Source organism: Squalius cephalus, assembly GCF_949319135.1.
Source record: "Squalius cephalus genome assembly, chromosome: 9".
Classification (NCBI taxonomy): Eukaryota; Metazoa; Chordata; class Actinopteri; order Cypriniformes; family Leuciscidae; genus Squalius; species Squalius cephalus.
This window is the reverse complement of record NC_137130.1, coordinates 18518842-18546383: the sequence shown is the minus strand read 5'-3', so window position 1 is coordinate 18546383 and position 27542 is coordinate 18518842. Positions and strand designations below refer to the sequence as shown.

The 27542-nt window shown below is 38.1% G+C and overlaps 1 protein-coding gene across 1 annotated transcript in view; it reads right to left on the bottom strand.

Annotated features, from left to right (window-relative positions):
• Positions 1-27542, bottom strand: part of dnah7 (dynein, axonemal, heavy chain 7) — a 92107-nt gene that overhangs the window by 3570 nt on the left and 60995 nt on the right. Inside the window, exons 47-65 of the mRNA XM_079880397.1 lie at positions 25137-25322; positions 23650-23813; positions 22854-23008; positions 21848-22038; positions 19551-19684; positions 18981-19316; positions 17443-17569; positions 16676-16870; positions 16465-16557; positions 15626-15802; positions 15308-15469; positions 14880-15080; positions 14566-14727; positions 13439-13624; positions 12139-12276; positions 11787-12017; positions 10321-10473; positions 9261-9438; positions 8218-8321 (exon numbers count right to left, since the gene is read on the bottom strand). Coding sequence (XP_079736523.1) covers positions 8218-8321; positions 9261-9438; positions 10321-10473; positions 11787-12017; positions 12139-12276; positions 13439-13624; positions 14566-14727; positions 14880-15080; positions 15308-15469; positions 15626-15802; positions 16465-16557; positions 16676-16870; positions 17443-17569; positions 18981-19316; positions 19551-19684; positions 21848-22038; positions 22854-23008; positions 23650-23813; positions 25137-25322 — 3273 coding nt within the window. The remainder of the gene's footprint in view (positions 1-8217; positions 8322-9260; positions 9439-10320; positions 10474-11786; positions 12018-12138; positions 12277-13438; positions 13625-14565; positions 14728-14879; positions 15081-15307; positions 15470-15625; positions 15803-16464; positions 16558-16675; positions 16871-17442; positions 17570-18980; positions 19317-19550; positions 19685-21847; positions 22039-22853; positions 23009-23649; positions 23814-25136; positions 25323-27542) is intronic.

Genomic DNA, 27542 nt, shown 5'->3' with positions numbered 1-27542 from the left:
CTACCTTTTTTTCACTATTATTTCCTATTATCTTATACCTTGGGCCATCACAAGTTGATAATGACCACCCCCAACTCGGCCCCGTTTGGTCTCAGGGGCCAAAAAACACCCTTTTTGGGAAAATCGTTTGGCGGAATGATGTAATTGTGAATATTAAGGTACTGCAGCTACAAAAATGGTCATATAACCCTAAATTTTTGCATGGTGTATCCTGACTCATAGGGGATACTAGCACAAAAAGATTCTGGGGATTGCTGCCTTTTTTCTGTCAAATATCACCCTCAACATACCCCAAAAGACAAAAAAATGGCTGACCGCCTGACAAATTGTCATCAAAGGTGATCATTTTCAAGCATTTTATTATACATATCACTGCCTCAAATGTACATGAAAAACTTCCCAAGTTTATAGGCTTCAATTTAAGTCCAAGATTACCTTTCTATCTAGAGGATTACAGCTGATATAACCGAAGATCTCCACGGTACCTCATATCGGAGAAAACAGAACTTTCAAGCATTACCATTCCATATGGGATTGAGCATATTTTTTGCATATGTGACCCTGGACTGCAAAACAAGTCACATGTGTGATTTATTTGAAATTGAGATTTTTATACATCATGTGGAAACTGAATAATTAAGCTTTCCATTGGTGTATGGGTTGTTAGGATAGGACAATATTTGGCCGAGATACAACTATTAGAAAGTTTGGAATCTGAGGGTGCAAAAAAAATCGCAACATTGAGAAAATCGCCTTTAAAGTTGCCCATTTATGTTGGCGATTGTGCAGCATTCCCTCACTAAAATAAATGTTTTATATATTTATGGTAGGAAATTTACAAAATATCTTCATGGAACATGATTTTTACTTAATATCCTAATGATTTTTGGCATAAAAGAAAAATCGATAATTTTGACCCATACAATGTATTATTGGCTATTGCCACAAATATACCCGTGCGACATGTGAGTCATGTGACATTTGTGATCCAGAGTCACATATGAACAATGTTTCTAAAAAGAGTTGAGACTTGAATTATGTACTGCTGTACTATATGAAGTGAATTGCATGAAAAGTGAGTAATATTAAGCCCCCAGGTGGACTGGGTTCAGGGTGCAAAATAGGGTACATTCACACAAAATCAATTAACAAAATGTGATATTTATTAAAGCCCACAAAGTCCTCGCAAACACAAGGAATAAAGATGACTCTGTGCAGTCTGTTATAAAAAAGCCAATCTTCAATAGAGTAAATGAATAGTAACCCTTTGTAAAGGTAAACATTCTTTACAGCCAAATGGTGAAACTAAAATACAGCTCAAACATAAAATAGAAAACATTTATTTGGTTCTTAGATCTTTTTGCTGCTTATCCTTGCTGTACTTCGACGACTGGTCATGTTAGTGTATTGTATTAGTGTAGAATATCAACTCTCAATCATCATTTTCCTCCTCTTCCTCATCTTCACGTATATTCGTATGGATTTCATCAGTCAAGTCATCTTCATCTGTTTCATTTTCTGCCAAGACATCAACAAGGGCTTTGGGGATGACGTCGCCCTCAAACCATAGTGGTTCTAGCTTGCCTGTCTCGGTGTTTATGTGAAATCCATGGTCGAGAGGGCTTGGGATTTCTGGGTAGTGCTCATGAGCCCTCTTCCAGATGCATACTTGAAAGTTTACTCTTTTCATGTGCTGTAAGAGGACCCTCTTGCAAGGTGGGAAGTTTGAGAGGTCAACAGAGAGACCCTGTCGAAGCTCAAGGCTTGAGCCACACATCTTCTTGACTTTAATCTCTCTTGCCTCATCAACTTTCTTGATTCGACGATTGAAACCATAGAGGCGACAGGTGAACTCTTGAACACCGCTGATAATCTGTTCATTGAGCTCCCAAGAGTTCCCCACTTCAGCAAAGATCTGAATAAACTTTGAATTCTGATTAAGAATCTTCATCGGACGGACCTTCCCTTTGCCTTTGAATGCTGAAGTGCAGTCAGCACCAGTGAATGCATGCAAGGCCAGAAGAGCTGAAATGTGTTCCTGTGAATAATCATCAGCCAGCTGGTTGATGTTGATTAGTCTATCCCCCATGTCAAAGATGATGTTGACAGTTGATGACTTGGCATAATACAGGAGGATGAAGAAAATGTCAGAGTCTTTTGCTCTGACTCTAACTGTTCTGATGTGAGGCATTTTGGTTTGGATATACTGCATGTAAATGATCACCCTCACATCTGTTTCTTCATGTTTTGAACAGATCTCTGGTAGAAGTTCTTTTGACATAACTCCATCATTGCATTCTATCTTGAAAGCTTGACCAGCCTCTATGAAAATGACAGGCCTTCGGATGATGTCTTCCATCATATCATGAGAGCTCCAGTGATCCAGAAGTAAATGAATGAGTGCCTTCTTGTTTTCATCATTTGAGAGAAAACCATTCCAATCTGCAGGTCGATGAACATTCAGCCCATTAACTATAAAACGTTCACCACAACCTCTGCGATCTCTCTCAGCTGATTTTGATGAATAAAGACGGTCAATGTAAGTGTCTGTGCTGAATACTGTTTCAGCTGCAGCAGGTAGACTTTTGAAGGTGCGCTCTGATATAGTCTTCATTGTCTGTGGTAAATCACGCATGTAGAATGAGGAGTTTCCATCTTGAATGAGAGCACATTGGCTTGGAGAAGGAAGTTGTGCATTCTCAGCATCTTTAATCATGTGATTCATTCCTTTTGCTTTGTTGTTTTTTGCGAAAAAGCCATCGATTGTTGAGATGGAGTATGGTGTCACAGTCAAGGGATAGGTCATTAGGTCAGAGATGCTTATTTGTGACTTAAGTTCTTGTGATTTGATGAAGATCTGAAAGATAAACCCACTTGTGGCCTTGTACTGGATCACTTTCTGGTTTGATGCCACAAGCTTCCTTTTAGGTGTGGTAGACGACATTGTCTTGAATTTATTCCTCTTGACGGGTTCAAAGAAAAGGACCTTTTTTGTTTGAAGTCGATCACGGATGAACTTCTCTTTTTGAGTTTTGCCATTTTTCAGGGCATTCAGCACATCATAGCGCACCTCTTCTGGCATAGCTGCTCCTGAACTCAAACTTGTCAAGGGCTGAGAAGTCTCAAGCTGAAATGGGTTGATAAAACTCTGAAAAGCTTGTACTGTTTGCTGCACTTGCTCCTCAGACCGAGTGATTTCACGTGGTCGGAGATCTCTTTGTTGCTTTTCTGTATGTTCGCCTCGGCCACTTGTCATTTCCCACATGGCTTCTACATACTCTCCTTTGGCATGGGCAGTCAGGATATGACGTTGACTCGCTTCATAATTACTGGTTATTCCACAGATCCCAGCAGAATATGTCCCAGACCCTGAGTTTGACTTGAGCCATTTCATAGCTGTCTCCTCTATCGTTTTGTCTGTGTGGCAGCGGTTGCCTGGGATATGTGATCTGGAAACACTGATTGCTCCAGCGCGCAAAAGTTTCTCTGATCCTGGATGTGTTTCTTCAATGTGTTCAAGAAAATATCCCAAGTATGTGAGGAATCTTGCATAGTTCTGCTGGTCTGAGCAGAAGAAGAGGTCTGGCATGTTGTTTAGAGCAGCTTTGTATCCTTCGTAGTCATTCATTTTGATTGCCTTATTCATTGACAGGACTAGCCAGATGCAGTCAATGTATTCCATCCAAAACTGTCCAGTTTCTCCCAGTTCCCCATTTCTCACTGCTTCTCTGAATGCATGATATTCTGCCATGTGGTGAGATAGGCCTACATCATCTGATGATAGAACATCAGTGAGAGTAGATCCATTCAGAGTGAGCTTTTCCAGCAAAGCAGTTCCTTCTGGAGAGAGGGGTTCATGAGTTTCCAGATACTTGTCATAGAGGAGTCTCTCTAGAGCTTCCAGCATGGATTTGTGTGTATTTATTGCTCTGTCCCAATTCTTCCCATCTGTGACCCCAGCCACAGAGCCAGTGGTGATCAGATTTGCTTCCAAAGCCACTTCTACCCACCCACTCCCTTGACAGTATCTTCTGCCTATGCCTTTCAAGTATGCTCCACAGCAATGGAACGTACCAATGAGGATGATATGGTTTTGGTATTTTTCAGGTTCATTCCATACTAGAGGATATGCTTTCATGCAAACACCTAGATCAAATGTACAGATGGTGTACTCTTGTCCAGCTTCAGAAGACGCAGCTTGGCTGCATCTGAGGCATTCTTGAATAGTTGCCAAGTCAGTTATGGGAGCATTGATCATGGGATAGTACCCAATTGTGGTGAGGCATTTTGGAGACTGGCCAGTAAGAGACACCCAGCCTGACAAACCAGGGATGTGCTGATCCTTAGAGTTGATTTTACGAGCAAAGACCCAAATTAGATCAGTATCAGATGATTTTGATTGGCTATATATGGTTGAGTTATTGGAACTAGATGACACCAAATTGGTGGGTTCAGATCGTTTCCGTTTATAGTAAGTTGGCAACTCTATGGCAGGACTTCTAAATGATCGCTGTTTTTTTGTAGGCTGAGTGTTAGGATAAGACTCTTGAGTGGGCTGTTCTGGGGTAGGGGAGTCGTTATCTGCACATGACTCTTGTGTAGGCTGTGCTGAGGAAAGTGCTTCTGCATCCACACAAGAACCAAGATCTTGCATGTAGATCCCTGCGGCGGTATGAATGGACCCTGCCCCATATACATCTGATACCAGCTGATCAAAATTGTCCCAGTCACTGTGGAAGACTGCTCCATCAGGCTGCCTCTTGATAACATCTGAGTTGCTGACTAATGAAGCACTTTCGACAATTGAATTTGCCAGAGCCGTTTCAAGTTCAATTGAGTATGTGTATGACTCACAGTGACCAAGCCTATTTATCAAAGTGGTGATGCTCTTGGATCTGAATAGATGGCGTAGTGTCATACATAGCAAAATGTGTTTTTTCATCTTCCATTGACCTGACGTAACTGCTCTGCAGATGTCTTGAGAAATGGATGATGCCAGACTTTCCTCCCGAAATGATGGCTTCTTATCTCCACAAATGAGGTTTAAAATGAATTGTAAAACCTCTGAGGGAATCTCCTCATTTGGATCATGGAGATCATGAGCCCTCGGAGGCCAAGGTAGTGGCTCAGAGGTTTTAAAGGCTGTTACAATTTTCTTGTGAAGACCATGGCTGACCTCTTTGCTCCAATCAGTAATCCCCAACTCATAAGCTGAACGCACTGTCTTCTTCATGGATTCTAGGGATGTACAAAACAAAATTGTGTCTTTGAATGGGCAGGATGAGAAGTCGATATAGTCTTTCAGATCAGGGCAGCTGTGTGACTCTGGATCACAAATGTCACATGACTCATGTCGCACGGGTATATTTGTGGCAATAGCCAATAATACATTGTATGGGTCAAAATTATCGATTTTTCTTTTATGCCAAAAATCATTAGGATATTAAGTAAAAATCATGTTCCATGAAGATATTTTGTAAATTTCCTACCATAAATATATAAAACATTTATTTTAGTGAGGGAATGCTGCACAATCGCCAACATAAATGGGCAACTTTAAAGGCGATTTTCTCAATGTTGCGATTTTTTTTGCACCCTCAGATTCCAAACTTTCTAATAGTTGTATCTCGGCCAAATATTGTCCTATCCTAACAACCCATACACCAATGGAAAGCTTAATTATTCAGTTTCCACATGATGTATAAAAATCTCAATTTCAAATAAATCACACATGTGACTTGTTTTGCAGTCCAGGGTCACATATGCAAAAAATATGCTCAATCCCATATGGAATGGTAATGCTTGAAAGTTCTGTTTTCTCCGATATGAGGTACCGTGGAGATCTTCGGTTATATCAGCTGTAATCCTCTAGATAGAAAGGTAATCTTGGACTTAAATTGAAGCCTATAAACTTGGGAAGTTTTTCATGTACATTTGAGGCAGTGATATGTATAATAAAATGCTTGAAAATGATCACCTTTGATGACAATTTGTCAGGCGGACAGCCATTTTTTTGTCTTTTAGGGTATGTTGAGGGTGATATTTGACAGAAAAAAGGCAGCAATCCCCAGAATCTTTTTGTGCTAGTATCCCCTATGAGTCAGGATACACCATGCAAAAATTTAGGGTTATATGACCATTTTTGTAGCTGCAGTACCTTAATATTCACAATTACATCATTCCGCCAAACGATTTTCCCAAAAAGGGTGTTTTTTGGCCCCTGAGACCAAACGGGGCCGAGTTGGGGGTGGTCATTATCAACTTGTGATGGCCCAAGGTATAAGATAATAGGAAATAATAGTGAAAAAAAGGTAGCAAAAAACATCCTGAGGAGTGGACCTGGCTCCCGGCCTATGTGTCCCAGCATTAGTCTGCTATCAGTGGCTCAACCCTCCGTTACTAACTCTAAAATGACGTTTTGGAATTAGCAACGGAGGCAGTGGATTAGATGCGTAAGAAATTAGTCCTACATACAAGAGCGTTTTAATGACAAAAACTTTACAAACGTCTAGAAATATATAATCTGAACAATGTTTCGAGGTGTGGTAACTGTAGTATAAGCGGAATAATTGACTTCAGGCCGTTGAATTATTAGAAAAATAATGCACACCCGAGGTGAACGGCCACTCCGCTTCGCGTCGTGACCGCATTACCACCTCGGGTGTGCATTATTTTTCTAATAATTCAACGGCCTGTCGTCAATTATTCCTTACTTATCAGAGACTCTTAATATACCTCAGAAACAAAGGGGTACATTAAAAGTTGGCGGTTATATATATATGAAGAGTTCAGATGCAAAAGCCTCTAAGTGCCATCTGAAATTTTCTTCTAGAATGATCATTTTTATCAAGCTTGTATATTTAAGTTCAGTAATTTCACTTAAATGGCGATGCAAATTACCTATTAATTGTCATTTAAGTGAAATAACTTAAATATACAAGCTTTATAAAAATGATCATTCTAGAAGAAAATTTCAGATGGCACTTAGAGGCTTTTGCATCTGAACTCTTCATATACATATATATATATATATATATATATAGAGAGAGAGAGAGAGAGAGAGAGAGAGAGATACTGTATATACAACTTGTGGGTGTATTTATGCTCAGTGTTTCAGATGAAATACTTTCAGCTGAAATTAATAATGGCCTTCAAAAGAAATTTGCATTTCAAAGTTTTACTTTAAGTAACAAATGCATGTTTAATTAAGTTTAGCTCTAGTCAAAAAATTATTTTGGTAATGAGTTTTCCTGAAATGTCTGAATATTAAACAGGCAGTGAATGCATTATTTATTGTGGCAATGTCCACTGTGCAGAATAAAAAGGACAAAACTGACAGAAGTAGTTTTCTCTTCCCTATTCAACTATCTGAAAATATCACCTGTCTTATATAGACAGTCAGAACTCCCTTCTCGTACTGCATTTAAATATGAAATAACATTTTTAATGTAGAGATTTTCTTAAACTTTCTTCAAAGAGCCATCTTCAAGGAAATCCAAAAAATGGGGTGTCTGTGCAGACCCTCTGCTGGGTATAAGGCTGCCGAAGTTCCGATTTTCCTTCAAGTGTATTATGCATGTTTTTATTTGGCACTGAAGAGATTTATTTGGCTGCACTGAGACTGAAGTCAACATATTTACTTAATACATTATCAATAAATAATAATAATAAAAAAATCCTTGTTGAATATTCAGTTTCACTCTGACATATGTAACATTATGGTCAATTTGGGAATGCTGTTTCATGTAGACTTTAAATGTTTCCAGTGGATTCAACAGAAGAAAAGCATTTTATTTGTGGATTAACTTTTTCACACATGGAACCTAATAACAACCAACCATTTCATGCTTTTATAACTGGACTAATTCTGAAGACTGAAGGACCTGAACGTCTGCAAATATGATTTAGCCGCTCTGTGCAGGAAATTATTTTTTAGCATTATGTCCCTTGGTTCACTTTTTTTTTTGGTGAAAAAAAAGGTATTTTTTTCTCTCATGATTGCTTCTTGTTTCCATAGTTACTGTTATAGTTTGCCTGCAAGCAAACATTTTTTGAATTGCACTGAAACAAGTTTTTGCAAGTTTAATACATTTTCCATCATTACAGTGGAATGACTTTCTTGTGACTTGAGTCTCTGTAATATCTACCCACATCAGAGGATATGCATGATATCATCAGCCTTATTTGAATGAGATTAGACATTTTACAGTCTCTCACCACAGGCATGGCGTCATGCAGTATTTTGGGGAAAGACTCTGCCAAGCGTTTTGTTCTCCGATCCCAGCGGGCACCATCTAAGAAAAGGCCACGGATGTAAACACCTGACAGAAGCACAAATACAAAAAGTACAGAGGATTAATAATTATTAGAAAAAGTATGGGAACTGCATGAGAAGTCACAGTATCTAACCAAAAATAGATCATGAGATCCACATTTAAAAGTACCAAGTCGACTTTTTTTCAACTGGTATATCAGGCTGCTGTCATTTTAAGACCTGACGCATGGATCCATTATACTGTTACACAGGCGTTTTCTTTCTCAACTGTTTACATTCACTTAAAACATACCGACTGTGTATGTGAATACCTGTCAAGACTGGCATTTTTACATTATTTTATGTGTATTTGACTGTTTAAGTGCAATAAGCAGCGAAAAAGAACTCAATTTAGCACTGAGCGCAAAATTTGTGACCACAAAATTTGCGTGAATGAGTAAAATTGTGCACAATACGCGCAATCCCAAGGCGAAAATCAAGCCCTGAGCTCATAAAGATTTAAAACATGCAGACATGCAGAAATATAAGTATAATTTTTGCATTGAAAATGTAAGAATATTCAGTTAAAATTCCTTGAAATAATGAAGTACTTTACACCCTTGCACACATGCACACTAACTAAAAACTCTGCCCATTTTATACACTGACTGATTGAACTATAAAAAATGAAGTAGGTACAACAAAGTATCTGTTGAAGTCAAACGCACACATAACCAGCCTCATGCAGTGTGTGATGGTCTCAGAGAGATGGGTTTCCTCTGGAGAGATGCTCATCATGTACTGATGAAAGAGCAGCAGGGGTCTGATGTCAGAGCACTGTAATGTTGACTCTGATTGATGGCACTCAGCCACAGTGAGGGGTTAATGAAACTGTGCGTCTCTCTTTCCTTTTGTCACTTGTAACTCATTTCCCTTTCATATATTTTACATTTCATGCTTGTCAATACTCTTTTTCTTTCCTTCTCTCTCTCTTTATCTTTCTCACCATCCTCTGGGGGGTTTTTGTATTCCTTGTCCTCCATGACTTCAAAGTCGAAGCTGAGCAGGTCAATGGGGACGGTGTATTTTCGGGCGAAATTCTGCTGGCTTCCAGTGAGGAAGGCCTGAGTGAAAAAGAAGCCGGAAATCCAGAACACTGCAGGTGTGCCGTCCATGTACCAGCACTGTGTGGATGATACAGATGATACTATTATTAAACACCAAAATCAATAAATCACAAACAAAATCAACTGATTCTAAAGGCATAACTTGAAGGCTAAAAGGAGTCTTTGGAATGTAACAGACTCAAAGTATTTTTTTCCTTTTATTGAATGGAAGGACACTTGTATAATGTATTTACAATACAGTCTTTTGCAGAAGCACTTTTGTAATCTGAGCTCACTGAATGAGACAGTGAGTCAGTTGCATTTCATGTGATTTTCCCGTGGCTCACAATGCACACTAGAATCCTTTCTGCTTCATCTGCTGTATGAATGTGCACTTGAGTATCCCAAGGTAAGTAAATACTTGAATTGATCACTAGAAATTATGATGATGTACAGAACTGTGGTTATCGAATCCAAATATGTTAACACACAGTATTACTGAAAGTAAGAAAGGAAAGTTTTTTTCTCTCATACACTCCCGTTGAAAAGATTTCCTCAAATCATTCTAATATGCTGATTTGGGGCACAAGAAACATTTCTTATTACTATCAACATTGAAAACAGTTGTGTTGCTTAATATTTTTGTGGAAATGATTTGTAGGATTCTTTGATGAATATAAAGTTCAAAAGAACAACATTTATTTGAAATATATTTTTTGTAAAATTATAAATGCCTTCAACTTTTGATGTAATGCATCCTGGCGCAATAAAAGTATTTGTTTCTTTAAAAAATAAAAAATCTTACGACCCCAAACTTTTGAACAGTAGTGTGATTATAGTCTTTGATACTTAGTTTGACTAAGCAAATACTGTGAACATACCATTTCCATGTCAAATAAAGTGTGATGGGCTGTGGTGGAATGAAAAGTACTGTATATGCTTTATCACTGAAGAGTTTACCTGTAAAAACTTGAGTCTTTCAAGAAAGTCGCTGATGTAACTTCCCAGTGGTTTGAGGCTGGGATACGACGACTTCATCCACATGGCAGGGATGCGGCCCTTCAGAATGCTGCTCACTACTTCCTCAAGTTCAGCAGACATAACCACCAGTCCCTTTGTCAAGATGCACACATGCATTCAATCATTGCTTTGTCTTTCCATCCTGATTGTTTTATGTATAATTGCCAAAATTGCATGGAAATTGCCATCACATGTCACCTCATGGGGGTAAATGTGTAAATTCCTATTTATTCATCATATTTATGTCATATTTATAGTATATTGACATTTTCTATTCTAAGGAAAAATGATGTTGTCGTTTTCTTTCTATGGGCTGGTTTCAAACTTTTTTTGCATTTGATGTTGTATAGAGATAAATGATCATGAATAATAATGAAAGGATAAAGGAGAGGTTCCTCAGAGCAGAAATCAAGCTGTAGTCAGAAGAGATAAAGGGATTATTTTAGGGTTAGATTATAGGATAAGGGTTCACAATGTGTAAACGAAAGCCAGGGTTGTGATCAGATCTCAGCATATGCATCCCTCTCACCCTGCGGGGTGGTAATGCTAACTGGGATCAGAGCTGTCAGTCAAACTAAAGGACAAGGAGGCTCAGCTGGAGTGAACAGCATTAGGACATGCCCTGGGGTACGATGAATTTTCCTTGTATCTTTCAGCAGGGAGTGAATGTTCAAATACTATTTTTTTTAGTTTGCATTGCTTCTATATAAAGGTTTTGCAGAAAAATAAACTTATTTAAACTAAGGAACAATGCAAACAGAATGATTACTCTATTAGAATAATCATTTTAAATGGAACTTTCTAAATAAATAAAAAATGAAATATAAATAAATAAAATATATACATTTTATAATTTATAAATGTATTATCTCATTGAGATCTCATGAGATTATTTTATATTAATCTCAAGCATAGTAGCATTAGTTCTGGCAGGTGATTGTTAATTTATGTTGTCACATTAAATTATTATCAAGAACATTAATGATATCTGCAATAAATTTATGTTGGTTCTGTTCTGGGCCAACTCCCTGCCCATCCATGCAGCCTAGTATGGATAAGAGCAGGGAGATCAGTAAACAGAACAGAACCAACATAAATGTATTGCAGATATTAATAATATCTTTGTGCATTAGCGTGACATGAAATGCCATCATATACTCCTGAAAGCTAAATGAATGTTGCTAACTGGACCATGCTATGAGCTAATGGAGAGAAAACATCCTCAAACTAACAGCTGAGCTTGTCAGAAGCCTCACATGGAAGTATTATAGTTGACAACAATGCTTCCATTAGACTGCAAATTCCCACTGGAGCTCAATTTGTGCTCAGACCAGAGAGAATAAGAACCTGAAAACATGATCGATTGAAGTGTTAAACCTTCACAGAGGTTTTGCTAATGTTCTGACCTTGATGGCCTTTTGGATGTTGACACATGAATCCCGGATGGTCTTGAGGAGTTTATTGAATCGTCCCATCTCCTGCACCAGCACTGTGTTCATGCTTTGATTGTAGCTGGTAGGGTACTTGCGCATGGAAGCATCTATATCAAAATCCTGAGGAAGCTTATTAAGAATGTCTGCAGCCACCTCGTACACCATGTCATCAGTAGATGTAGCACTGCCACCTGAAGAACGAGACTGTGAGGGCAAAATCAAGCAAAAATAACCGTTACAAAAATCACTCAGGTCATTGATAGTACTACCAAGAGCTACTTTATACTAGGTAGTTTGCACCAATAATCAAAATGTGTTTGCGCACCTGAGTGAGAAGAATGCTATCAAACAGCAGCTGTGTTTCCACTTGGTCCTTAGTAATATCAGCATTGGCATTCATGCCAAAGATTTCAGGTGAGGGATTTAGAGGAAGTGTCTTGGTGTACTCGATGTAGCTGTTATACTGAAAAGGAAACAATCAGCTTTTTAATGCAACACTAAATCCAGGATGGTGATGCTAAATAATGGCATGCACTTAAAACAGGCTACCCTTGAGATTGCTGACATTTATAATAATGGCTATGCAAATGACATTCATGAATAAAAGATTTCGAGAGAAAATGCCAAATAAAATTGGGCATAGATTATACATGTGCTCACAAATAAATCAGACATCACCACTGGCAGCAACCCACTGTGTTTAGTTATTGAACTTGTAGCTCATAATCCCCTTTTCAGAAATTTCATACCGATGCATCTACTAAAGACTTATGTTTTTTTGTTTGTTTACTAAGTCAATTATGTCTGTAGTCATTTTAAACAGTCATATAATATGGTAGGGATTCTGACCCACTGAGCTCACTAACACCTTGACTGAGCTTGTACAAAGAAAAGAATTGTTTTCTCTTATAATTGCTTTCTCTTAGGCTTTGTTTTGAATGAGAAACCTCGGCATGCAGAGGTGCATATGGTCTTCCTTTGAAAGAAATATGATCAAGGAAGGAAAAGGATGCCATTCAGTTTTTAGTTGTTGTTAAAAACAAGAACGAAGATGCAAATAACAAATAGTACAAAAAATACAATATAAGAAACAAACAAATGAAATTAACAGTGCTTTACTTTTTACTTTTTTTAACAGAAGCATTTAAGTAATTTAAGTAATGTAATAATCAAATGTAAAAATAATCACTGCATGGTCTTTAGTGCATTAATTACAAATAAATTGATTATTATTAAAGCTACAAAAGTTATTTAGTCTAGGTGAGTGGTTGATTTCCTCTTCTCTTTAGTTGCTTGATTAACATTAATGACAGACAGCAGCAGGTTTATTATATTATAGATATATTAAAATATTTAATTAGATTTTTAAAAAATGGATTCTTTTGTTTTTATGCATCGATGCAGAATCGTTCACATCAGCATAGCGATGCATGGAAAAAACGATTATATTCCACAGCTCTAATTACTGTTTTTAGTGATCAAATAAATGCAGCCTTTGATGAGCATAAGAGACTTTAAATCTTACTAACCAACATACTTTAGAATGGTGGTATATATGACAGACTGAATATGTTGTTCATCAGTTTTTTCATTTAACTTTTTGGCATTTTGTCATTGTGTCTTACATCTCCTTCAGGTGGTGAGTAATACAGGCCACTGGGGTCAAACTTGTAATCGGCATCGTCAATGATCTTGGCGGTGTAGAATATGGAAACTATTGTGCGCAAGGTCCTGCGATCCCAGTCGTCTGTGACCCGACCTCCGTAGTTACACTCTCCTGTCATGTAGCAAAGAGCATCAAAGGGGATCTCCTAGTAAGGACACAGAGAGAAATCACCATATAAGCAAGACTAAACTTAATAAGATGACCTATACATAACATGGTGGATGAAAATTGTCAGGGGATGGTAATCAGATGAGAATGATGACTTTAATTAATACGTTTAATTATCTGAAGCATTTTAAGGGAGCAGATGACAAATCCATTTCCATGATGAATCGTTTTTGCAGCTCAGCTTCAATAAACTCTCTTTTTGGACTGAGGTGAAGCTATTTTATCTCAAAAGATCAAGGAAAGTTTGATTTCTCATGATTATGACTTACCTTTTTTTATCATATGAGCTATTTATTTTCATTTTGAATAGTGTGGCTACATGTGTGAATGCTACTTTGACCATGACTCTAACAAAGACGTTTAAGGTGAGGGCTGTGTCCCAATTTTTCACCCTATTGTTCAGATTGCTTTAAAAAAGACACACACACAAAAAAACCAGACAGCAACCTCCTCATCTGTTTTAAAAGCAGGGCCGCTCAACAAAGACTTTACTCCAATTTTTTTTAATTGGAGATGCATGTCAGGTTGGTGGGTTCAATATAACGATCTTCAGGGGGGGATATGAAAAGATGGACAGAGGAGTGGCAGGATTGTGACATTTCCTGTTGAAATTTCCCTTGCTAATGCAGTGGGTGGCACTCCGTAGCACTGGAGAAATGTCAGAGCATTGAGGGAAGCTCTTGATCAGTTGGTGCAGTCTGCTTGTTTTGAAAGGAGGAAGGGAAGTATGAGGAGTGCTTCTCTGAAGTTGGGAAAATGTCAAGAACGTTCTTTTTTTAGGAGTGGTTTAAGGGGCATGCTGGAAAGCATGAAAAGAAAGAGGGTGATGAGGAGAGTCTCTGTGTGTGTGTGTTGTAAGAACAGTGAAAGAACATTTGTTTGTATGTGAATATAAAGAAAAGACACGTGTGATCTCACCTCATACTGGTCCAAGAACATGTGTAACTGCTGGACAGAGATCCGCAGATCTGTCTCGTTAAACTCATAGGGGATGTTCCAGCCAAGAGGACCAAATTTCCTCCTCTCTTGGGCCAGGGCATGGAAGAAGCACAAGCTAAACAGCAGCTTCTTAAAGACAGCCTAAAACACACAAAAGGCCTCTTTTTACATTTGTTTGAAACAATTAATAGGTAGTTTGATTATGAAGGACTCCAAAAATAAACATTACAATCATCAAAAGATATGCATCATGTTGAGAGCACTTCAAAAACCTTGAATTTCCTGGGACCTACCGGCTTTGAGCTGCTGTCAAAGAACTCAGGGTCAGATATAGGGTCCATGTAGAAAGAACGTATGATGTTGGAGCGCAGACCCTTGGGAGCCTCATTGGTCATTTTGACTCCGTTTTGCAGTACAGCCACAGGAAAGTTGGGAGAGGGGTAACTGGTCAGCCACAAGCGGAAGTCTGGGTGAACGGTATCTGGATTCAGCTCCTGTCAGAAATTCAAAGTGCTGCTTCAGAGTGTTTCCACTGCACATTGTTTTATGTTGTACACACGCATACATTGGACGTGCAATGCATGCATTTAAATGATAACGAGTATTTTACATTGAAAATAATAGTCTACATAAAGTAGCAAATGTGGGTGTGAAAATAATAATAATAATATTAAAAGCTACTGTTCCATCATGTTTGGATCATCAAATATTTATGTACTACCTCACAAACACGCTCAAGGGTGGACATCCAAGAGGTGGCCAGGTGGCAGTTCTGTAAAACCACCCAGGTTCCCTCCTTCACACCAGTCTCAATCATGCTCATGGCAATGGGGCCCTGACCCTGTCCCAGAGACAGGGAGGTCAGTCTGTTACCTGTGAAACCCTGAACAACAAGCCAAACACAGTGTTAATAATAAAAGAATATCACCCATCACAAACCAAAACAACATTCCAGATGTTAAAAAAAATCATCTTTCTACTAATACAGAATAATTCAATCTGAAAATTATGGCGATTAAAAGCCTATAATTGTTTGTACCTGCTCTTCGCCAAACTTGAGCAGTGCTGCCATGGGGTCTGATCCTGGGGACAGGATAAAGATGAGCGGAGCGCAGCAGTGACTGTCCGCAAAAGCTGTGGCTAAATTAAAGGGTGGCACCTCAATAAACTGCTGCCCCAAGTTCTCTGACACAAACTCTTGAACCATGGGAACAATCTGAGATGGGTAGACACAAGAAAAGAAGTCCAAATGTGAGGTTTTTACGCCACATACATACGATTTTTTTATGTGTTTTTTAAAGAAGCCTCTCATGCTCACCAAGGCTGCATTTATTTGATAAAAAAAAAATACAGTAAAATATTGTGAAATAATACAAATTTTTAAAATGACTGTTATATTCAGCAAAAATCTAAAATACAAAAATGGTGTGCACAATCACATCCCAAACACCCAGATTGGGCGCAGGTGCAGGACAACTAAATGATATAGACAAAATAAAGAAGTGTGAAGTCCGAACACTGAAAAGTGTGCGGACTTCACACTTCTTTATTTTGTTATATTCAGCAGCCATTACTTCAGTATTTCAGTGTCACATGATCCTGCATAAATCATTCTAATATGCTGATTTGGTGCTCAAAACATTTCTTAATATTATCAATATTATCAAACATTTGTGGTGCTGATATATTTTTAATCTTCTTTAATGAATAGGAAGTTCAAAAGAGCAACATTTATTTGAAATAGAAATCTTTTATAACATTAAAATTGTCTTTACTTTCACTTTTGATCAATTTGATGCATCCTTACTGAATAAAAGTATACATTTTCTTACAATCCAATCCGAGGTATATTAATAAACCCAATAAAAAGAGCCTTACCTTGTCTGGCCGTAAGCATCTTATGACCAACATCCTTTGGAAATGTCCTAGTTTCTCCTGCCACTCTGAAGGGAATGCAGCGTGATGGGGGTCCTGCAGAACACACACACAGACCATAAAATGAAAAATCTGGTGTTCCTTTCATACTTCCCCTGTCCATTTCATACCACTGAGCAGGAAAGAAATGGTGTATGCTTAATCTCCATGGCACCTTGCTATCGTAAACCTCTTTCCAGCCGTCCCGGAGTCGAGCCAGGTCTTTCCGCAGGCCTTTAAAGCACTCCATCTCATCCAATCGACAGATCTCATCCCAGGATGTTTTAGGCAACCAGGTGCAGGGGTTCGAATGAGGGTTATCCAGACCCACACCACCTGTCAGGAGAAAACGCCATTCATTGTCATCCACCTGAAAGAGAAGGGAACAGAAGGTGGTAGGGGAAAGCTGTCCATGCATTACCTCATTCAGTTACATCTGCAATGAAAATTCTCCTTCACTGAGTTTAGACACAATTTGTTTTTCAGCAACTGTGCTTGATTAAACATCCAACTCGAATGAGTTTTAAAGTCATCGACAGAAAAGCAGCAGTATATGAAAATAAATGTACTGGTGCATCAGCCCCACACCACATGATTCAGGAGCTGACAAAACTACTGACAGTACAATAAATGGATGATAGACAGTTGAAACTTGAGTAACGGCTCAGGCATGGAGAGCCAGTGTGACAAACATGGATCATAAATCAATTAAACTTCGATTAAATCGGTTAAACTAGTGTTTATGTGGAATGTTGCAGGGCCATTTAAACAGTCATGATATAAACATCGTCAGACTGATGCATGCAAGTCATTAACCTTAAGATGACTTGTGTGAGAGTAACATCTTCATTCTTACTATTATTTATCAGATGAAGCACTGTCTTTCCCAAGTTTATTGATTCAATAAATCACAGCTGTGTGCAAGTGAAGGCAGTTACTCACGAGCTTGTTGTGTTTGAGCAGATTGACATTGAGGCAGAAGGAGAAGAGGAGTTTGTCCTTCTCAAACAGAGAGCGACATACGTTGACGTAAAGAGAGTACGTAAAATGGTCCTTCAGAATTTGGAGTCTAAATACACAGAGAAAGCATTGTGGCAGAAATCAGTTCAACATTTTAAAAACGGTTTAGAGAAAAAAAAAAGTGTATGAGTGATGTGATGTACATTAAACATAATACACAAAAAAAACGTTAAAATGTTACTAGACCACACTTGTTTTTAGGACTACATTTAGTTATATTTGTATGTTTGCTATAAAAGTTTTCTTCTCGTTTTCATCATTAGAATTTATCAATATCCTTATAGCTTTAATATTAATGATCATCATATTTGTGTTCAATGACTAGACCAGTGGTTCTCAACCTTTTTTTGGACTTTGTCCAAATCATTACACTCTAATCTAAGCTGATATGTATCTCTGGTAATAATAATAACAAAAACAATAACAATAATAATAAACAATCTAAAATAATAATAAACAATCTAAAACTTATATTTTCAGTGTTTTTTACATTTTAATCAAGATTATGTTATTATAAGAATATTTTTCTTTGAAGAACAAGGATTTATATATGAGAAAGCCTCATTTCAAAAAAGTTTTCTAGACCTGAAAAAGTCACCTAAAGTACGAAAGACTACTAACGGTCATTTTTGTAATGAATATATATTTTTCTGGTTATGCCAAGTTCTGAAATTTTATCAGGTACAAATTTTTAAAAATCAGTACCCTTAATCTCTATTTAGTAAATCACAAAAAAAAAAAAAAAAAAAAAACCTTAAAATGTCATGGGACCTTTGAATATTGTTGTGGAAAATGGGGGGCCCTGGAGCCAAAAAGTTCCAGAACCACTGTCTGATTGGGTCTTGGAGACCAGGTTGAGAACCACTGGATTAGACATTACATCTTTTTAAATGTCACTTTAGATAAACACACTTTAAAAAATATTAAATAAACACCTGCTGCTACTGAAGAAGAGCTTTAAGAGCACTCTCTTAAGTTTTAGAGATCTGTTTTTGGTGTCTCTGTCCTATAGAGAATTGACAATGTGTTCTTTTAACCAGAGGATTCTTTCTGCCCTGGACTGAAGTGTCATAATATTCTCACAGCTCTCAGATATCAAACTCACATCAGAACGCCATACTGGCCAAGTAAGACAGTGCTGACGCTAGTCATACAGGTCATACAGGAAGTCATACAGGAAATATTCTTTTGTTTAAAAAACCTCCCCACACTACACGTTCATATTACAACAGAATCCATGTCAGAGATAGTCTCTAAGCAAACTGTGGTGCCTTTAAAAGGAGTTTTCAATTAAAAATGAATGCTCTGTCATAATTTCAGAGGTCTGGAAAGACATGAGGGAAAGTAAGTGTCATATAGCTGCAACTTTGACTTTTCAAAGCATGCCATAATTAAGATGAAACACATTAAATTACTGTAATAGACATGCTTTAAAAATAACATCGGAAGGGACATAGCACCTTTGTTCAAGAAGGTCACTTTTGGTAGAATTATCAATGGACATGATGAAGAGGTTGATGAACCAGGTTAGAGAGTACTGATACATGGGCTCGATGTTGGCCAGGTCAGCGATGGAAAAAAACAAAATTGCAGAGTGGATGGCGATGGGGGTGTAGCCCAAGCGTGTCTGATCAATCTTCTGCTCAGTAACCTCAGCAATAGCCTGTTTCTCAGAGATCTTATTGGCCAGAACCTTAGAAGATGAGAGGATCTGAACAGCAGACTCATCTTCCAAAATGTTTCCCTCGGAGGCAGAGAGCACTTCTAGGATTTTATCCTCTATTTCTTTCAGCTGTCTACAAAGAAAAGAGAGAGAAAGTACATGGATAAAAACACAAATGTACAAAACCTTTTGGTTTGGTTTGTTTTTGACATGACTGCACTGAGAGAGCATGTTGCTCTTTGCCCTCACTTCATAAGGAGATCATTATTTACCCAAGGATTCAACTTGTCTTGCTTTTAGACACAATATTTGAAGTAAGGAACCCATAGGACTAAACTGTCAGGTTAATTGTGTTTTTGGGTGATACCTCTTGTTCTCAGCACCCTGTACGATGAGCGCTTGTTTCTCCTCTTCAAGGTCAGGTCTCTCTCTGGCCACCACAATGCCCAGCAGCTGGTCTTGCATCCCCTCTGGGGTGATCATGAAGTTCAGCAGGGTCACCTGAACAAAGCAGGAGAAAAACACTGACAGTGCTGGGGGCAGCTGTTCTTAGAATCCTATTTTTAATGAGAGCAGACGCTTGTATTTATTTTTTACAAGAGCATCACATGGCCACAGATTCACTTTATGGATTTGGTGTAACCGATCACAAACTAACTTTTCTAGAAAATTATATCCTCCAAGGTTTTGTGACTGCTTGCTTGCTATTATCAGACCTAATATTTCTTTAATTACCGGCTGTGATACATGTGAGTCTTTGGTGGAACACATTTTGTGATGAAGAATTGTAATCCTGATGTTCCTCAACAATATCATTTGTTTTATCCTGTTGTGAACACCACATGCTCCTACATCATCCTAAATTGAAATGATATCTCAGGCTCATTAAGGAGTCTAGGTGGTTGTTAAGAAATCAAGTCCAGAGTCCAGAGTTTTTTGAAAGTTCAAAAATTTGTTCAAGTATGCAGACCAGCCTGACACAGCAAAACTGACTCAACCACTGAGTTTAGGGCAGATGATTGTTCAGAATATTGTTTGCAAATCCTTTAGGTGGCCCTAGTGGCACAGAAATGACACCAGCCCTTTTAATTTAATTTTAAACAATGGTCATGAAGACTATCTGTAACACTTTAAGACAAAGTTTAACAGTATTCTATGTATACAGTATGTTTTCTATGTGCATGTTTATGATTTTATGGCAGAAGAGGTAGAATAAGTTATGTTCCAAAAATATAACTAGATGTTTGTTTTAAGTGTCACGAAAAAAACTCTCAACTGGCCAATGATTTAATTATTTATCAGTTTCCGGTAGCAGTTTAACCAAAGAAGATTTTATGTAGAAGATAGCAAGGCTCATAGCTCATTTGAATGAGACTAACAACCATGTTATTAAAACACTTCTCAGGGGAGAAAGATTCACTAAATACAATTTTAAAATATCTTCATTTTTAACTTTGATGCTTTCAAAGACTGTACACTTAATGACACTGACTCAGTCCCCATCACAGACCAAACCATCAGAGTGCTTCAAAAGCATACAGAAACAAAAGATTAATTCAAGGACAAGATAAGTCATTTAATATATATTAAAATCAGTGTACACTACCGTTCAAAAGTTTGGGGTTAGGAAGATTTATTTTTGAAAGGAATTAATACTTTTAGTCATAAAGAATGAAATAAATTGATTAAGACATTTATAATGACATTTATAAATGCCATCTGTAATGTCAAAAGATTCCCATTTCAAATAAATGCTGTTATTTCTATACATTAAAGAATCCTAAAAAATGTATAATGTATATATTTCCACAAAAACTATTAAGAGGCACAACTGTTTTCAACAGTGATGATAATATTAATAATAATAATAGTAATAATAGTAATAATAGGACATGTTTTGAGCACCAAAGCAGCAGAGTGGTGCAGGGATGACATCAAAACCCAGAAGACTAATTCACCACTGGTTCCCTCAAAATGTTCCTATGGGGTTTTATAATGTTTTTTTTTTTGTTTTAACTTATGAGTGAAATAAGGTCTGTGATAAACATAACTTAATACTTTGCTCTACAACGTGAACTGCGCACACTTTCACAGCCCAACTGTTCTTATCTAGTCACTTATTTCAAACATATGTTTATTAAAATAAAATTCAAGTTTTTGATATGGGTGTGTGTAATTTATGTTGTAGAGCAAAACGTTCAAGTATCAAGTTATGTTTACCACAGACCTTGTTTTACTCATGAATATAAAAACCCTATTATAAAACCCCATAGGAAAATCATGAGGGAACAAGTGAAGTGGCGAATTGGACTTCTGGGTTTTGACGTCATCCCTGCACCACTCTATTAGAATGCTTTCTGAAGTATCATGTGACACTAAAGCCTGGAGTAATGGCTGCTAAAAATTCAGCTTTGCCATCACAGGAATAAAATATATTAAAATAAAACACTGTTATTTTTATTTGTAATAATAATAATAATAATAATAATAATTCACAATATTCCAGTTTTTACAGTATTTTTTATCAAATAAATGCTGCCTTAGTGAGCATAAGAGACAGTCTTTAGATGACAAGGTTTACACAACCTTGTTTAGAAGCAGACATTAGTTTGTGTGTATGCCTGTGCGCATTCGTGTGTGACTTCACATGTAAAGAAGACTCACCTTGACTGAGATCTCAGGTAGATAATGTGGGTTTCGTAGCTTTGTTGTTATGTAAAACCGGAAATCTGGAGCATATTCAATAGTGGAGTCACCCAGCCGGATGCAGACACTGCCACCCTGTTTAAAAGTCTGTTTCAGCAGCAGGGGCTCAAGTATGGGGTCCAGTTCTTCCCCAACATTCTCCAGCAATACTACAACACACCATGGATGAATGATTACAGTTAAGCTAAAACCAAACAAAAGCTCCAGAGGCATTTATTTGATCTACTCACAAGAAAAATAGGTATAAGTGGGAATTGAAGGAATGCAACAGGAAAAGAAAGAAAAGAAATTAATAAATAAACTCAATGCAAATTCCAGAGGTGAACGGTAACAAAAAAACAATCCACACAAGACAGCTAAGCACCGGCCTGCCTACACAGCTGCCTTTCATCCCAGAGCAACACCGATGAGGAGGAGCTGAGGATGGAAGACAGAGGCACCTAAGGCAAGATTACTTGGCTCATTTGCGTATCTCGTATTGCGGTTTGGGTCCACCCCTGGGTCTCCTTTGCATTCAAGAGTGTAAAATTAGCTGGGATTTGTGCTTTCAGGCTTTATGCGTTATGTACAAGACACAACTATGCTGCTCCAGGGGAAGAGAGAGAATGAGTACATTTATCAACAGGTAACATGCACTGGTTTGGATCTAACTGTGATGTGTGCTTGTTTTTCATGGTGGAGGGGGACCCCTGGGGAGAAATACTGGTATTGCACCTGTGAGAACAGTTTATTTTATTATGTTTTGTTGTTGTTTATATATTTGATTTTTGCATTTGATTCATTTGATAAGACCAAAACGAATACTGTTAAATTTGATTGTTCCCTTGGCAAAAAAAAAAAAAAAAAGCAGCCATGCTGCTTGATAATGACCTGTCCGAGCAGTGATATGAGTATTATAAAATTAAACTTTAAATTCATTTTCAGAATTCTGTTGTCCTTGTGTTTAAAAGCTGTCACCTCTCACCTGGAGTGCCAAACTGGATGCAGTTTTCTAGTGTGCGCACAAAGTCGCCATCACTGAGCTTGATGACATGGAGACTGTTGGATTTCTCCATGTTCTTCAGCCACTTGTTGGCCTGGCCCTGAGGATCAATCATCAGTGGCCACCTCCTGGCATTACTGCAGAGAACAAACATCTCACTAATACTCAACAAAAAAGAGTTTCCTGTCCATGACAAATCATCTCCATCTTATCCAAAATTGACAGTTTTCTAATAACGTCCAGGTCACATATTTAAGAATATTATCACAAAATGTTTCAACAAAAAAAATCTGCTTTTGTTGTATTATTCCTCAACTCAAGAACAAGTCATTCAAAGGTCACTTCTACTGTTAAATAGTAGTATTTACCATGTGTCTAAAAGTTGTATTTTCAGTAGTGATCCGTTACAGCACTACAGTACATCCATGCACATTTTTGTCCAAACTGTGGTATTGCTACAGAATGCAAATCTAGATCTCCAGCACATCTAGTATGTACTATCTTTCATTTTTAATTAAATACGTGCAATCCAGTGTGAAGTGTGAAATAGATTAAATATGTTTACAGTGACTGACTAGTGAGAATGGTGAGAATTTTGTTGTTGCACTTCATCAAAGCTGCATTTATATGCTGCTGGAAGGAATCTCATAAAATATGAAAATGGTTTGGTTTCCTAAACCTGAAACTTCCTAAAATAAGTCTGATTTCATATCGAATACAAATGGCACTCTAAAATGGTCAAATTTAAAGTAACATATATTGGCAAAAAAAAACTCACGAGATGATGATTCCATTGTCAACGGAGAAGCTGTCTGAAGGGAGGCCAGCAATGGTCCAGCTACGGATTTTCACCGGCTCACCCAAGGAGTTCATCAGTGACATGTTCTTGGAGCAAGGAATTCCTCTTGTCTTACATGTGTCAATCCACTCCTCTGTAGCTCGCTGTAGAGATCAGACACAGAAACACACACATGGTTCAAGAAAGACGACATGATCACAGCTGCTTTAGACAGTTTAATCCAAAAACATCCACTGACGAGTGGTTAGTCTACTGATACATGTAAGAAGTTTAAAATCCTATTTGAAAACACAGATCCATAGATTCAACCTTATCTGTTAGTTTCAACTTAATAATACTACTGTGGACTTTACTATTATCGCTTCTATATCTTTGTTTTCAGTTTAAATCCAATAAAGACATAGTGCACACAAAGGTAATAAGCTGTGTGTCATGTACCTGCACGAAAGCTTATATAAAAAACCCTCTGTTGGGAGAAAAGATATTGCTTTCACAGAGGGGGAAATATTAAAGTTAAACTACTCCCTGCTCCCCGAGTGCTATTTTAAACTCACCATAGCAATCCCGGGTATTGTACAAAGTGTTTTCACTGAATTCATTCATTTTTTATGGACTGCTCTGTTGTTAAGAGTAACCAGCTGACAAGGGCAAATGTGTAAAAATAATGTCTATAGAAGGATATCAAAAACACTTTAATAACGTTCCACCTGAGACGCATAAACTGTACTGAAAATGAATATGAATTTCACTCACGTTATAGTGCATAGACTGAAAAGTAATGGAAAACTAAACAAGACAAATACATTTCAGCCAGACAAACCCTGTCCCAGATGTCTTTCAATGTTCAATAGGTTCTCCTGCGCTGTAAAATATTGCTAGGATTTTACTTTGGACAATAAAACATTATATTAAAATTTTTACTATGAAATCAGTGTTAGCTAGGTAATTTCTCACTATTTGTTAAAGTGTGCAATCTTACAAATAAGGGAATAAAGGTGTGGTCACATTAGCAAAAAATGTCTTCTGTCAATAGTGTATCGATGTACAGTATGAAGCACAGCTCACAGAGTCACTTTCAACAAAACAGCTTTCTGTTGATCAGTGTGGCGAATCTGAATGACCAACTTGAACCTGTTGCAAAATCTGCGTGGGGAAATCTTTGGCCTTTACGCGAAATTCTAGATCGCATAAATTTAGTCTAAAATGACTGGATTTCCCCCATAAATATTTGCACGACAACGTTAAATGTGACTGCATCTTAAATCCTTGTGCTTGAAGATTTTAATTATGTGTGCTTGTGTACTTATGGATGCATTTACACAGTTGATAAAAGTAATAGATTTTATTTTTTATTTTTTTCGTTTTTGGATTTTATGTTGCTATTGATATTTTATTGATATGAACAATGTGGGTTGATAAGCACTTGGATTAGCAAGAGAAATGGATTGTTTTATGTGTTGGCACACCTGTCTAAAGCTGGAGGTAAAGGCACCCAGGTAGGCCACTATAGCAGCAGAGATGAGAATGTCTCCAGTGAGGTTGTTGTAGAGTTCGCCTAAGTCACAGGCAGTCTCACTCCAGCGGGTCTTCTCGCCCCCTAACCCACCAATGAGCTGCTCTGCACGCTCTAGCTTTTTACTGCACAACTCCACCTACAGAAAAAGAACAAAAGGAAAATAAGGAGGCTAAAAGGATGCATAAGAGTGGGGAGAAGTAAAGACAGTTACACAGACATACACTACTGTTCAAAAGTTTGGGGTCAGAATTTTTTTTAAAGAGATTAATACGTTTTTTCAGCAGGGACACAGTTATCTGATCAAATGTGACAGTGACAGTAAATACATTTATAATGTTACAGAAGATTTCTATTTGAAATAAATGAGGTTATTTTGAACTTTCAATTCATCAAAGAATCCTGACAAAAAAGTCACAATTTCCACAGAAATATAGTCTAGATGGGAAGTGCCCAAAAAGTGAAAGTGAGGAGCATTTATGGGTACAAGTCGGGAACCGGCCTACCTTACATATTTCAAGGGTGCTGAGTCCAAAAAAACTGGTTCCCAAGCAACATTTTGAGTTTTTGACCTTCTAATTTGCATATCAAAATGGCCGCCAAATTGCCCATCTTGCTCAGTCGTTGGACCATTTTCCCCTATTTTTTTTGTAAGTAGGCAATCAAGATGAGGAAATTAAGTTTCTAGATCGATAGTCAAGGGTCAGAGCAAAGATATAATGGAGGCTCATTGCCTTTTTTATGTATATATTTATGCAAAATACCAACTTTTAAGGTGAAATTAAGCATTATTTGTGTCATTTTTTAAGGCCGACATACATATTCAATCAATATCACTCTTAAATGTTCCCAGTGTATATATGATATGTGATGTATTCCATATTACATAATAACTAAGAAAAACACCATTGCAAGTTGTCTGAGATTTCATTTTTTATGCAAATTAAGGCGAGACACTACAGGTGAATAGGGTAACATTTTTAACTAGCAGATATCACCATGAAACTTTCACAGTTGATTACCTACATTAAGATGAGAAAAAAATGTATTACAAGTTTTCTGTAATTTAATGTTTAAATATGCAAATTAGGCTATATCTAATCAAATGTGCACTAATTTGCATATATTTAAAACAACGAAATCTGAGTATTGGATAAAGCCAGGTTAAAAATGATTTTTTCATTGTGTTCACATATTAGATGGGAAAAAAAATACAGAGGGATTTATGGATATCTACTTTTGTTATCCTGTAAATCAGAAAATACTGTCAATAGCAATATTTTCGCCATGTTTTTTGGAATAAAATGTTATATAAATCAGGCTAGGAATAATATATTTACAAATCCCTCTGTAAATGTCTTCATAATATAACTAGGTACAAGACTGGAAAGTTTGGTGTATAGGTGCTACTGAAGTGGAGCGTCATCCATGTGGTTTCCTTAGTCTGCTTCCGAAGCCTTCACCGGCCCCAAGCAGGAGGACGGCACCACCCGTCTCCGCCCCTTAGCCCGCCAAAACGCCAGGCTAAGCAGCACTCCTGAGATGGGCAGCTTGGAGTTAGGGCTCAGTTCTTCTCAGGAGCTGGTAGCAGGACCACTCCTTCCCCCGGTGGAGGGCCGGGGGAGAATCTTTTTTCTAAGAACTGATGCCCCTTCCTCCGAGCCCCAAGAGGCCATGGATGGCAGTGTGCGACGCTCTGCCTCGCCACTCTTGTCCCCCTCTGTCGCCAGACCTCTGTCAGAGCAGGCCCCCCATGGAACACTGGTCCTTCCCTGGCCTCCTCTGTCAGGATGCGGCAATGACCGTGCCCCCACACCGGGTCGCTACGCCGCCCACGTCCGGACCGTTCATTCCACTTCGCTGCCCTACCGAGGGTACGTCTGTGGTTCCCATGACCCCGCTGGTTCAGTTCTTGGGAGCCTGGCTAGAGTTTCCCAACCTGTCCCGCTGGGTTGAGAGAACCACCAGGCTCGGCTATGCGATTCAGTTCGCACAATCTCCTCCCCGCCTCCGGGGAGTCCGTTACACTATGGTGGGTGGCAATGCCCCTGTTACTGGCGAAAGGTGCAGTCGAGATTGTCCCTCCAGCCGAAATGAAGTCCGGGTTCTACAGCCCTTACTTCATTGTACCAAAGAAAACCGGTGGGTTACGGCCAATCCTGGACCTGCACGTCTTCAACCGATCCCTTCACAGGCTTCCGTTCAAGATGCTCACGTGCTTTCGTGGCTTCAGCCTCTCCCTGGAGAATGGAGACTCCATCCAAAGACAGTTCAGCTGATTTGGGATCAGTTCGGGGACGCACAGGTAGACCTGTTTGCCTCCCACGACTCGTCCCATTGCGGCACGGACACACTGGTG